This window comes from Ranitomeya variabilis, chromosome 1, assembly GCF_051348905.1.
Source record: "Ranitomeya variabilis isolate aRanVar5 chromosome 1, aRanVar5.hap1, whole genome shotgun sequence".
Taxonomy (NCBI): Eukaryota; Metazoa; Chordata; class Amphibia; order Anura; family Dendrobatidae; genus Ranitomeya; species Ranitomeya variabilis.
In genome coordinates this window covers 721,766,077-721,780,013 of record NC_135232.1, presented here as the reverse complement: position 1 = coordinate 721,780,013, position 13,937 = coordinate 721,766,077, and the positions used below count along the sequence as shown (strand labels likewise).

At 51.1% G+C, this 13,937-nt stretch overlaps 1 protein-coding gene across 1 annotated transcript in view; it reads right to left on the bottom strand.

Moving 5' to 3' along the window:
• Positions 1–8,110, bottom strand: part of SPATA7 (spermatogenesis associated 7) — a 61,468-nt gene extending 53,358 nt beyond the window's left edge. The window contains exon 1 of the mRNA XM_077267578.1: positions 7,611–8,110. Within this exon, the coding sequence (XP_077123693.1) occupies positions 7,611–7,692 (82 nt within the window). The 5' untranslated portion in view covers positions 7,693–8,110. The remainder of the gene's footprint in view (positions 1–7,610) is intronic.
• Between the last annotated feature and the right edge of the window lie 5,827 nt (positions 8,111–13,937).

Here is a 13,937-nt window from a genome sequence, read left to right as displayed (position 1 = left end):
TGAGATGTTTTTACTATTGAGGCTGCATAGGCCTCAATAGTAAAAACTTGGTCACACATGGTTAATAGCGGCGGTAACGGAGTGAGTTACCCGTGGCATAACGCGGTCCGTTACCGCTGGCATTAACCCTGTCTGAGCCGTGACTGCAGGGAGTATGGAGCGGGCGCCAGGCAGTGACTGCAGGGGAGTAGGGAGGGACTAATCGGACTGTGCCCGTCGCTGAATGGTCGCGGCAGCCATGACAGGCAGCTGGCGAGACCAATCAGCAAATGAATATCCGTGACGGAAGTTGCCGACAGAAAGATGGAAGTACCCCTTAGACAATTATATATATAGATAACTATAGGATTAGTAATGGATAGGTGACCCATAGACGTCTCTCCATTACTAATCAAGTGGGCTTGATGTCACCGGACAATACAACGGTGACATCAACCCCACAAATATGAACCCCAAATGCCCCCACTACAGGGCAAGTGGGAAGAGCCGGGCAAAGCACCAGAATTGGTGCATCTAATAGATGCAACTTTTCTGGGCGGATGCGGGCTGCTATTTTTAGGTTGGGGGGCCTAAATCAATGGCCTCAGTCTGAGAATATAAGCCCCCAACTGTCAGCTTTAGCAAGGCTGGTTGTCAAAAATGGGGGGACCCCACGCCATTTTTTTTTTTTTATTTTTTTTTTATTATCTATTCTTGAAAACCAGCCTTGCTGACAGCTGAGGGTTGCAGCCCCCAGCTGCGAGTTTTGCCTGACTGGTTATAGAAAATAGAGGGGAACCCATACCAGGTTTCTTCATTTATTTATTTATTTACAGTGCAGGTGGCGGGTGAGGAATACTCCCATCAGCCACTCCTGCTGTCACGTTTATTAGCGGCAGCAGGTGTAGGCTGATGGGAGTAATAGTCCCATAAGCTGCCGCCTGCTGTCACCGTTATCACTTGAATATATCTCTCCTCATTCTCCCCTGCTCACGCTGATCGCCGGCAGAGCAGGGGAGAATGATGAAAACGTCTTCAGCACCTGGCGCCGAGGAAACAGCGATTACTGTAATGCTTCTTCCCTGGCGCCTGTTGGTGTGGTACCGATGCGCAACACGAGTGCCGCAAGTATTAGGCCGGCGTCACACTAGCGAGTTTTACGGACGTATGAGCGCAGAAAATACGTCCGTAAAATACGCATTACACACGGACCAATGAATCTCTATGGGGCTGCTCCTATCAGCCGTATATTACGCATCCGTAATATATGGTATTGTACGGCTGTAGAAAATCGCAGCATGCTGCGTTTGTCAGCGTATTGCCCAAAAAATACGCCAATGAAAGTCTATGGGGGCGAGAAAAATACGGATTACACACGGACCAGCAGTGTGACTTGCGAGAAATACGCAGCAGTGTTCTATAGAAAAGCCGGTAATTCAATTGCCGGCTTTTCCTCTCTCCTTCACAAACCCGACATGATATGAGACATGGTTTACATACAGTAAACCATCTCGTATCCCTTTTTTTTTTTGCATATTCCACACTACTGTTAGTAGTGTGTATGTGCAAAATTTGGGCGCTGTAGCATGAAAAATAAAGGGTTAAATCGCGAAAAAAATTGGTGTGGGCTCCCGCGCAATTTTCTCCGCCAGAGTGGTAAAGCCAGTGACTGAGAGCAGATATTAATAGCGTAGAGAGGGTCCATGGTTATTGACCCCCCCCTGGCTACAAACATCTGCCCCCAGCCACCCCAGAAAAGGCACATCTGTAAGATGCGCCTATTCTGGCACTTGGCCACTCTCTTCCCACTCCCGTGTAGCGGTGGGATATGGGGTAATGAAGGGTTAATGTCACCTTGCTATTGTAAGATATGCAAAAAAAAAAAGGGGATATGAGATGGTTTACTGTATGTAAACCATGTCTCATATCCTGTCGGGTTTGTGCAGGAGAAATGAGAAGCCGGCAATTGAATTACCGGCTTTTCACAGATATCGCGCTGAATTAAATATAAATACAGAATATATATATATGTGTCTCAATGATATATATATATATATATATATATATATATATATACACATACATACAGTTAGGTCCATATATATTTGGACAGAGACAACCTTTTTCTAATTTTGGTTATAGACATTACCACAATGAATTTTAAACAAAACAATTCAGATGCAGTTGACGTTCAGACTTTCAGCTTTCATTTGAGGGTATCCACATTAAAATTGGATGAAGGGTTTAGGAGTTTCCGCTCCTTAACATGTGCCACCCTGTTTTTAAAGGGACCAAAAGTAATTGGACAATTGACTCCAAGGCTATTTCATGGACAGTTGTGGGCAATCCCTTCATTATGTCATTCTGAATTAAGCAGATAAAAGGCCTGGAGTTGATTTGAGGTGTGGTGCTTGCATTTGGAAGGTTTTGCTGTGAAGTAAACATGCGGTCAAAGGAGCTCTCCATCCTTAAGCTGCGAAAACAGAAAAAAACGCATCTGAAAAATTGCTACAATATTAGGAGTGGCAAAATCTACAGTTTGGTACATCCTGAGAAGGAAAGAAAGCACTGGTGAACTCATCAATGCAAAAAGACCTGGGTGCCCACGGAAGACAACAGCGGTGGATGATCGCAGAATAATCTCCATGGTGAAGAGAAACTCCTTCACAACAGCCAACCAAGTGACCAACACTCTCCCGGAGGTAGGCGTATCAATATCCAAATCTACCGTAAGGAGAAGACTGCATGAAAGTAAATACAGAGGGTTCACTGCACGGTGCAAGCCACTCATAAGCATCAAGAATAAAAAGGCTAGACTGGACTTTGCTAAAAAACATCTAAAAAAGCCAGCACCGTTCTGGAAGAACATTCTTTGGACAGATGAAACCAAGATCAACCTCTACCAGAATGATGGAAAGAGAAAAGTATGGCGAAGGCGTGGTACCGCTCATGATCCAAAGCATACCACATCATCTGTAAAACACGGCGGAGGCAGTGTGATGGCTTGGGCATGCATGGCTGCCAGTGGCACTGGGTCACTAGTGTTTATTGATGATGTGACACAGGACAGAAGCAGCCGAATGAATTCTGAGGTATTCAGAGCCATACTGTGTGCTCAGATCCAGCCAAATGCAGCCAAACTGATTGGTCGTCATTTCATACTACAGATGGACAATGACCCAAAACATAAAGCCAAAGCAACCCAGGAGTTTATTAAAGCAAAGAAGTGGAATATTCTTGAATGGCCAAGTCAGTCACCTGATCTGAACCCAATTGAGCCTGCATTTCACTTGTTATAGACTAAACTTCAGACAGAAAGGCCCACAAACAAACAGCAACTGAAAACCACAGCAGTGAAGGCCTGGCAGAGCATCAAAAAGGAGAAAACACAGCGTCTGGTGATGTCCATGAGTTCAAGACTTCAGGCAGTCATTGCCAACAAAGGGTTTTCAACCAAGTACTAGAAATGAACATTTTATTTACAATTATTTAATCTGTCCAATTACTTTTGGTCCCTTTAAAAACAGGGTGGCACATATTAAGGAGCTGAAACTCCTAAATCCTTCATCCAATTTTAATGTGGATACCCTCAAATGAAAGCTGAAAGTCTGAACTTCAACTGCATCTGAATCGTTTTGTTTAAAATTTATTGTGGTAATGTCTAGAACCAAAATTAGAATAATGTTGTCTCTGTCCAAATATACACTCACTGGCCACTTTATTAGGTACACCTGTCCAACTTCTTGTTAACACTTAATTTCTAATCAGCCAATCACATGGCGGCAACTCAGTGCATTTAGGCATGTAGACATGGTCAAGACAATCTCCTGCAGTTCAAACCGAGCATCAGTATGGGGAAGAAAGGTGATTTGAGCGCCTTTGAACGTGGCATGGTTGTTGGTGCCAGAAGGGCTGGTCTGAATATTTCAGAAACTGCTGATCTACTGGGATTTTCACGCACAACCATCTCTAGGGTTTACAGAGAATGGTCCGAAAAAGAAAAAAAATCCAGTGAGCGGCAGTTCTGTGGGCGGAAATGCCTTGTTGATGCCAGAGGTCAGAGGAGAATGGGCAGACTGGTTTGAGCTGATAGAAAGGCAACAGTGACTCAAATCGCCACCCGTTACAACCAAGGTAGGCCTAAGAGCATCTCTGAACGCACAGTGCGTCGAACTTTGAGGCAGATGGGCTACAGCAGCAGAAGACCACACCGGGTACCACTCCTTTCAGCTAAGAACAGGAAACTGAGGCTACAATTTGTACAAGCTCATCGAAATTGGACAGTAGAAGATTGGAAAAACGTTGCTTGGTCTGATGAGTCTCGATTTCTGCTGCGACATTCGGATGGTAGGGTCAGAATTTGGCGTAAACAACATGAAAGCATGGATCCATCCTGCCTTGTATGGAGCATCTTTGGGATGTGCAGCCGACAAATCTGCGGCAACTGTGTGATGCCATCTTGTCAATATGGACCAAAATCTCTGAGGAATGCTTCCAGCACCTTGTTGAATCTATGCCACGAAGAATTGAGGCAGTTCTGAAGGCAAAAGGGGGTCCAACCCGTTACTAGCATGGTGTACCTAATAAAGTGGCCGGTGAGTGTATATGGACCTAACTGTATATATACTGTATATATGTTTTCCCGAACATTTGAGCACATAAATCCATTAGATGTCGGTTTTACAAGCCTGCGAGAAAATATCGCAGTACGGATGCCATACGGATTACATACGGAGGATGCCATGCGCAAAATACGCTGACACACCCTGACTACGGATCACTATTTTGGGAACATTTCTCCGTATTACGGCCGTATTGTCTTACGCTGAGTGTGACGCCGGCCTAACTCTGTGACCATTCTTGACTGGCCCAGCCAGAGCCCTGACCGAAACCCATCTCTGGAGAGACCTGAAAATGGCTGTCCACCAACGTTCACCATCCAACCTGACGGAACTGGAGAGGATCTGCAAGGAAGAATGGCAGAGGATCCCCAAATCCAGGTGTGAAAAACTTGCATCATTCCCAAGAAGACTCATGGCATTACTAGCTCAAAGGGGCTTCTACTCAATACTGAGCAAAGGGTCTGAATACTTATGACCATGTGACAGTTCAGTTTTTATTTTTTAATAAATTTGCAGATATTTCTGTTTTTTTCAGTCAAGATGGGGAGCAGAGTGTACATTAATGAGAAAAAAAAGAACTTTTTTGAATTTACCAAATGGCTGCAATGAAACAAAGAGTGAAAAATGTAAAGGGGTCTGAACACTTTCCGTACCCACTGTAACTGACAAATGCAGTTCAATACCCACAATGCATTGCAGCAAAGTACATAATTTATGGGGGCTCCGCTAAGCTGTTTGGTTCTGACTGAACTCGACCCAATCAACAGTTTGACAGTAGCGAGCACAATTCGGATTTTGGCTCTGAAGTATAAAACAAGATGCTACAGATGTTATGCATGCAGCTCTGGGGTAACTGGAGGATATGTTGTCACAAGGCATATGTACAGTCATAATGGGCTCGTTTATAAACACTTTCTGCCATGGTAGCTTTGGGGTGAAAATGGTGAAATGTGTTGAAGTGGAAGGGAAGGTGGCAGCGGTGGGGGGAGATGTGATCCGGCTGTCACTTGTTCTTCTGCGATGACTAAGCAGCTAATCAGACACGTCCCGGATTTACCAATCTCCATCTGTCTCCAGGAGCCTCTGGTGTCATCACAGAGACGCTATATGCACCACACGGACAACGCAGGGGCCATATACACCACACGGACAAGGAGAGGGCCATATACACCACACTCACAACGCAGGGGCCATATACACCACACTGACAACGCTGGTGCCATAAACACCACACGGACAACGCTGGTGCCATATACACCACACGGACAACGCTGGTGCCATATACACCACACGGACAACGCGGGGGCCATATACACCACACGGACAACGCTGGTGCCATAAACACCACACTGACAACGCTGGTGCCATATACACACTGACAACGCTGGTGCCATATACACCACACTGACAACGCTGGTGCCATATACACCACACGGACAACGCTGGTGCCATATACACCACACTGACAAGGAGAGGGCCATATATACCGCACAGACAACGCGGGGGCCATATACACCACACGGCCAACGCTGGGGCCATATACACCGCACTGACAAGGAGAGGGCCATATATACTGCATGGACAACGCGGGGGCCATATACACCACACTGACAACGCTGGTGCCATATACACCACACTGACAACGCTGGGGCCATATACACCACACTGACAACGCTGGGGCCATATACACCACACTGACAACGCGGGGGCCATATACACCACACTGACAACGCGGGGGCCATATACACCACACTGACAACGCGGGGGCCATATACACCACACTGACAACGCGGGGGCAATATACACCACACTGACAACGCTGGTGCCATATACACCACACTGACAACGCTGGTGCCATATACACCACACGGACAACGCTGGCGCCATAAACACCACACGGACAAGGAGAGGGCCATATATACCGCATGGACAACGCGGGGGCCATAAACACCACACTGACAACGCTGGTGCCATATACACCACACTGACAACGCTGGTGCCATAAACACCACACTGACAACGCTGGTGCCATATACACCGCACAGACAACGCTGGTGCCATATACACCGCACTGACAAGGAGAGGGCCATATATACCACACTGACAACGCTGGTGCCATATACACCACACTGACAACGCTGGGGCCATATACACCACACTGACAACGCAGGGGCCATATACACCACACTGACAACGCGGGGGCCATATACACCACACTGACAACACGCGGGGGCCATATACACCACACTGACAACGCGGGGGCCATATACACCACACTGACAACGCTGGTGCCATATACACCGCACTGACAACGCTGGTGCCATATACACCACACGGACAACGCTGGCGCCATAAACACCACACTGACAACGCTGGTGCCATATACACCACACTGACAACGCTGGTGCCATATACACCACACTGACAACGCTGGTGCCATATACACCACACTGACAACGCTGGTGCCATATACACCACACGGCCAACGCGGGGGCCATATACACCGCACTGACAAGGAGAGGGCCATATACACCACACTGACAAGGAGAGGGCCATATACACCACACTGACAACGCTGGTGCCATATACACCACACGGCCAACGCTGGTGCCATATACACCACACGGCCAACGCGGGGGCCATATACACCGCACTGACAAGGAGAGGGCCATATACACCACACTGACAAGGAGAGGGCCATATACACCACACTGACAACGCTGGTGCCATATACACCACACTGACAACGCGGGGGCCATATACACCACACTGACAACACGGGGGCTAATATAAGCGGCACGTAAAACGCAGGGATAAGTAATAAATCATAAGATCATATAGGAGGAGAGGAGACAGATCTGGGGCTGCAGGCAGAGATATGTGTATTCTTCATACATAGTCATATAGTATATAGGATACACGCGGATATATAACGTGTACAGGGCACAGACTCCACAGTCATTGCTGCACAGGCGGACGATGCCTCCTGCAGACACAGAGGTCTCTCACCCGCTCGGGCTCCGCCATTGCCCCCTCCGGGATTTGTCGCACGTCCGGCATCTTCTGGAGCAGCGCGGTATCCCGGCGACATTTGGACTCAGACCTTTCCCGGCGTCTCCTGGATACGGGGCTGTAATCCCCGGGCTGGGCGGCACTTCCTGTCACCGGAGACCTCACAGGAAGCCGTGGAGCTGCGACTATTCCTGCGCCATTACCGTCTCTGCCGCTAATCCTGGCGCACCGGGGCCGGCTCCCGCTCACACTGTACGGTCTGTGCTGCTACCGTCATTCCATAACCCGGGAATAAGACTGAAGAATCGAAGAAGTGGCCTCATCTACAGCGGCGGTCCCCTAAAGAGACGGTAGAGACAGCCCCGGGGAAGAGTGCAGCAGAGCTTCCGAATCAATGCACTCATTACACCTCGGTCCTGTCCGTACATTCTATACACACAGATCAGATCTAACGGTGGAGGACCCATTGTTCTCTCGGTGCAGTCACTGGATGATACATTGTTGCAATTTCAATGTTGATAAATAGATGTGACACTGGAAATGGAGCAGTCCTGGAAGTCTGGAAACCACAGGATCTGAAGATGGTGGAAAAGAAATTGATACAACATTTCAGGATATCTGGATTATTCAGTCTCAGCCTTGTGCAGAAATCCTGGCACCTCCAATCTTGTGCAGAAATCCTGGCACCCCCAGCCTTGTGCAGAAATCCCGGCACCTCCAATCTTGTGCAGAAATCCCAGCACCCCCAGCCTTGTGCAGAAATCCCGGCACCTCCAGCCTTGTGCAGAAATCCCGGCACCCCCAGCCTTGTGCAGAAATCCCGGCACCTCCAATCTTGTGCAGAAATCCCAGCACCCCCAGCCTTGTGCAGAAATCCTGGCACCTCCAGCCTTGTGCAGAAATCCCAGCACCTCCAGCCTTGTGCAGAAATCCCGGCACCTCCAGCCTTGTGCAGAAATCCCAGCACCTCCAACCTTGTGCAGAAATCCCGGCACCCCCAGCCTTGTGCAGAAATCCTGGCACCCCCAGCCTTGTGCAGAAATCCCGGCACCCCCAGCCTTGTGCAGAAATCCCGGCACCCCCAGCCTTGTGCAGAAATCCCGGCACCTCCAGCCTTGTGCATAAATCCCGGCACCCCCAGCCTTGTGCAGAAATCCCAGCACCTCCAGCCTTGTGCAGAAATCCCGGCACCTCCAGCCTTGTGCAGAAATCCCGGCACCCCCAGCCTTGTGCAGAAATCCCGGCACCCCCAGCCTTGTGCAGAAATCCCAGCACCTCCAGCCTTGTGCAGAAATCCCAGCACCTCCAGCCTTGTGCAGAAATCCCAGCACCTCCAGCCTTGTGCAGAAATCCCGGCACCTCCAGCCTTGTGCAGAAATCCCGGCACCCCCAGCCTTGTGCAGAAATCCCGGCACCCCCAGCCTTGTGCAGAAATCCCGGCACCTCCAGCCTTGTGCAGAAATCCCAGCACCTCCAGCCTTGTGCAGAAATCCCGGCACCCCCAGCCTTGTGCAGAAATCCTGGCACCTCCAGCCTTGGGCAGAAATCCTGGCACCCCCAGCCTTGTGCAGAAATCCCAGCACCTCCAGCCTTGTGCAGAAATCCTGGCACCTCCAGCCTTGGGCAGAAATCCTGGCACCCCCAGCCTTGTGCAGAAATCCTGGCACCTCCAGCCTTGGGCAGAAATCCTGGCACCTCCAGCCTTGTGCAGAAATCCCGGCACCCCCAGCCTTGTGCAGAAATCCTGGCACCCCCAGCCTTGTGCAGAAATCCCGGCACCCCCAGCCTTGTGCAGAAATCCCGGCACTCCCAGCCTTGTGCAGAAATCCTGGCACCTCCAGCCTTGTGCAGAAATCCCGGCACCCCCAGCCTTGTGCAGAAATCCCGGCACCTCCAGCCTTGTGCAGAAATCCCGGCACCTCCAGCCTTGTGCAGAAATCCCGGCACCTCCAACCTTGTGCAGAAATCCCGGCGTCTCCAGCCTTGTGCAGAAATCCTGGCACCCCCAGCCTTGTGCAGAAATCCTGGCACCTCCAACCTTGTGCAGAAATCCCGGCATCTCCAGCCTTGTGCAGAAATCCCGGCATCTCCAGCCTTGTGCAGAAATCCCGGCACCTCCAGCCTTGTGCAGAAATCCCGGCACCCCCAGCCTTGTGCAGAAATCCTGGCACCTCCAACCTTGTGCAGAAATCCTGGCACCTCCAGCCTTGTGCAGAAATCCCGGCGTCTCCAGCCTTGTGCAGAAATCCCGGCACCTCCAGCCTTGTGCAGAAATCCCGGCACCTCCAGCCTTGTGCAGAAATCCCGGCACCTCCAGCCTTGTGCAGAAATCCCGGCACCTCCAGCCTTGTGCAGAAATCCCGGCACCTCCAACCTTGTGCAGAAATCCCGGCGTCTCCAGCCTTGTGCAGAAATCCTGGCACCCCCAGCCTTGTGCAGAAATCCTGGCACCTCCAACCTTGTGCAGAAATCCCGGCATCTCCAGCCTTGTGCAGAAATCCCGGCATCTCCAGCCTTGTGCAGAAATCCCGGCACCTCCAGCCTTGTGCAGAAATCCCGGCACCCCCAGCCTTGTGCAGAAATCCCGGCACCCCCAGCCTTGTGCAGAAATCCCGGCACCTCCAACCTTGTGCAGAAATCCCGGCGTCTCCAGCCTTGTGCAGAAATCCTGGCACCTCCAGCCTTGTGCAGAAATCCCGGCACCCCCAGCCTTGTGCAGAAATCCTGGCACCTCCAATCTTGTGCAGAAATCCTGGCACCTCCAGCCTTGTGCAGAAATCCTGGCACCTACAGCCTTGTGCAGAAATCCTGGCACCTCCAGCCTTGTGCAGAAATGCCGGCATCTCCAGCCTTGTGCAGAAATCCCGGCACCTCCAACCTTGTGCAGAAATCCCGGCATCTCCAGCCTTGTGCAGAAATCCCGGCATCTCCAGCCTTGTGCAGAAATCCTGGCACCCCCAGCCTTGTGCAGAAATCCTGGCACCTCCAACCTTGTGCAGAAATCCCGGCATCTCCAGCCTTGTGCAGAAATCCCGGCATCTCCAGCCTTGTGCAGAAATCCCGGCACCTCCAGCCTTGTGCAGAAATCCCAGCACCCCCAGCCTTGTGCAGAAATCCCGGCACCTCCAACCTTGTGCAGAAATCCCGGCGTCTCCAGCCTTGTGCAGAAATCCTGGCACCTCCAATCTTGTGCAGAAATCCTGGCACCTCCAGTCTTGTGCAGAAATCCTGGCACCTACAGCCTTGTGCAGAAATCCTGGCACCTCCAGCCTTGTGCAGAAATGCCGGCATCTCCAGCCTTGTGCAGAAATCCCGGCACCTCCAACCTTGTGCAGAAATCCCGGCATCTCCAGCCTTGTGCAGAAATCCCGGCATCTCCAGCCTTGTGCAGAAATCCCGGCATCTCCAGCCTTGTGCAGAAATCCCGGCACCTCCAGCCTTGTGCAGAAATCCCGGCACCTCCAGCCTTGTGCAGAAATCCCGGCACCTCCAGCCTTGTGCAGAAATCCCGGCACCTCCAGCCTTGTGCAGAAATCCCGGCACCTCCAGCCTTGTGCAGAAATCCCGGCACCTCCAGCCTTGTGCAGAAATGCCGGCATCTCCAGCCTTGTGCAGAAATCCCGGCACCTCCAACCTTGTGCAGAAATCCCGGCATCTCCAGCCTTGTGCAGAAATCCCGGCATCTCCAGCCTTGTGCAGAAATCCTGGCACCCCCAGCCTTGTGCAGAAATCCTGGCACCTCCAACCTTGTGCAGAAATCCCGGCATCTCCAGCCTTGTGCAGAAATCCCGGCATCTCCAGCCTTGTGCAGAAATCCCGGCACCTCCAGCCTTGTGCAGAAATCCCGGCACCCCCAGCCTTGTGCAGAAATCCCGGCACCTCCAACCTTGTGCAGAAATCCCGGCGTCTCCAGCCTTGTGCAGAAATCCTGGCACCTCCAATCTTGTGCAGAAATCCTGGCACCTCCAGTCTTGTGCAGAAATCCTGGCACCTACAGCCTTGTGCAGAAATCCTGGCACCTCCAGCCTTGTGCAGAAATGCCGGCATCTCCAGCCTTGTGCAGAAATCCCGGCACCTCCAACCTTGTGCAGAAATCCCGGCATCTCCAGCCTTGTGCAGAAATCCCGGCATCTCCAGCCTTGTGCAGAAATCCCGGCATCTCCAGCCTTGTGCAGAAATCCCGGCACCTCCAGCCTTGTGCAGAAATCCCGGCACCTCCAGCCTTGTGCAGAAATCCCGGCACCTCCAGCCTTGTGCAGAAATCCCGGCACCTCCAGCCTTGTGCAGAAATCCCGGCACCTCCAGCCTTGTGCAGAAATCCCGGCACCTCCAGCCTTGTGCAGAAATCCCGGCACCTCCAGCCTTGTGCAGAAATCCCGGCACCTCCAGCCTTGTGCAGAAATCCCGGCACCTCCAGCCTTGTGCAGAAATCCTGGCACCTCCAGCCTTGTGCAGAAATCCCGGCACCTCCAGCCTTGTGCAGAAATCCTGGCACCTCCAGCCTTGTGCAGAAATCCCGGCACCTCCAGCCTTGTGCAGAAATCCCGGCACCTCCAGCCTTGTGCAGAAATCCTGGCACCTCCAGCCTTGTGCAGAAATCCCGGCATCTCCAGCCTTGTGCAGAAATCCTGGCACCCCCAGCCTTGTGCAGAAATGCCGGCATCTCTGGCCTTGTGCAGAAATCCTGGCACCCCCAGCCTTGTGCAGAAATGCCGGCATCTCTGGCCTTGTGCAGAAATCCCGGCACCTCCAGCCTTGTGCAGAAATCCTGGCACCTCCAGCCTTGGCTGCCATCAATGAGGTTGTCTGTGAAAGGTTCTGCTTGTGCAAATCATCAAGATCTGCTGCTGGCAGCTCCTGTGTAATCACCGACCAATGACGTCCGCGATGGAGACAAGTCCGGAGACGCTGCAGCCATGGGAGCAGGTTTAGGCCACGCTGGCGGCTCACAGTGGGAGGAATGTGCGGCCTGGGGTTGTGTGGAAACGGCTCCTGGCCACTCGTGTTCCCTTGTGAAGCCTCTTCATGGGGTTGCCAATCTCCAGCTATTGTTGTGTCCAAAAGAATAAAGGGGCACTTCTCTCTGTAGAGGACGAACACCATGGCACCATGATGGACTTTGGTATTGGTGGAGTGAGATGAGTGGACACCTGCAGCTTGACACCTTGCTCATGCAAACACCTTCTTCAGATCAGATGACCATTAATGACCCCAGTGACAGCAGCTGCAGCTGGAGGTGCCGGGATTACTGCACGTGGCTCAGACTGAATAATCCAGAAGTCAGGAAAATATCTCCATTATTTCATTATTATATCAGTAACGCCTCTATCCTGCGGTTTCATCATTCTACAATACCACAGCCAATTATAAATGTGTCATAAAGATACAAACATGCTGAAGTTTTGGTCGTAGTTTACATTTCGTCACCATCGACCACAATGTGACTGCGATCGTATTCTTAAATCATAATGACAACACAACCCAAGTCATAGACAAGATAGTAAAAAAAATAATAATTGTACATTTACACAGTGCTCCAAAATTAAGCCTAAGATGTAACAAAAAATGAAGGAGCGGCCGCACAGTTTCTACCAGACTAAGTTTTAATTTCTCACCAATTTGAACATCTCGGAACAGAAACGCTCTCTACTCACTGACAGCAGAGCAGCAATCCTGTACAAGCTCATCCTGCCCTCAGAGAATGGACACAATTGTGTCCAGCGTGGACAATGCTCTGTGAGCGAAACCGAGCACACAAGCACTAATCTGCTGCTTACAATACATTAGCCTGGCGCTCAGTCCCTTCCCTGCTTCAGTTACGCCAGGTGCCCTATTGTCAGGTATTCCTTTTGGCGTGGGTTTGTACACAGGAGAGAGGACCCTGCCCACGAGGGCTCACAGTCTGCAGGGGATGGGTGAGGATACACTAGAAGAGGGTAGATCTGGTTGTGCAGCCTTTCAGTAGGTTGAGGATCACTGCAGGCTGTAGGCTTGTCAGCAGAGGTGGGTCTTCAGGTTCTTTTTGAAGGTTTCCGTGGTAGGCAACAGTCTGATGTGTTGGGGTAGAGCGTTCCAGAGTATGGGGGAAGCACGGGAGAAGTCTTGGATGCGGTTCTGGGAAGAAGAGATGAGAGGGGAGTAGAGAAGGAGATCTTGAGAGGATCGGAGGTTGCGTGTAGGTAAGTACCGGAAGACCATGTCACAGATGTATGGAGGAGACAGGTTGTTAATGGCTTTGTATGTCATTGTAAGGGTTTTGAACTGGAGTCTCTGGGCGATAGGAAGCCAGTGAAGGGCCTGGCAGAGAGGAGAGGCTGGGGAGTA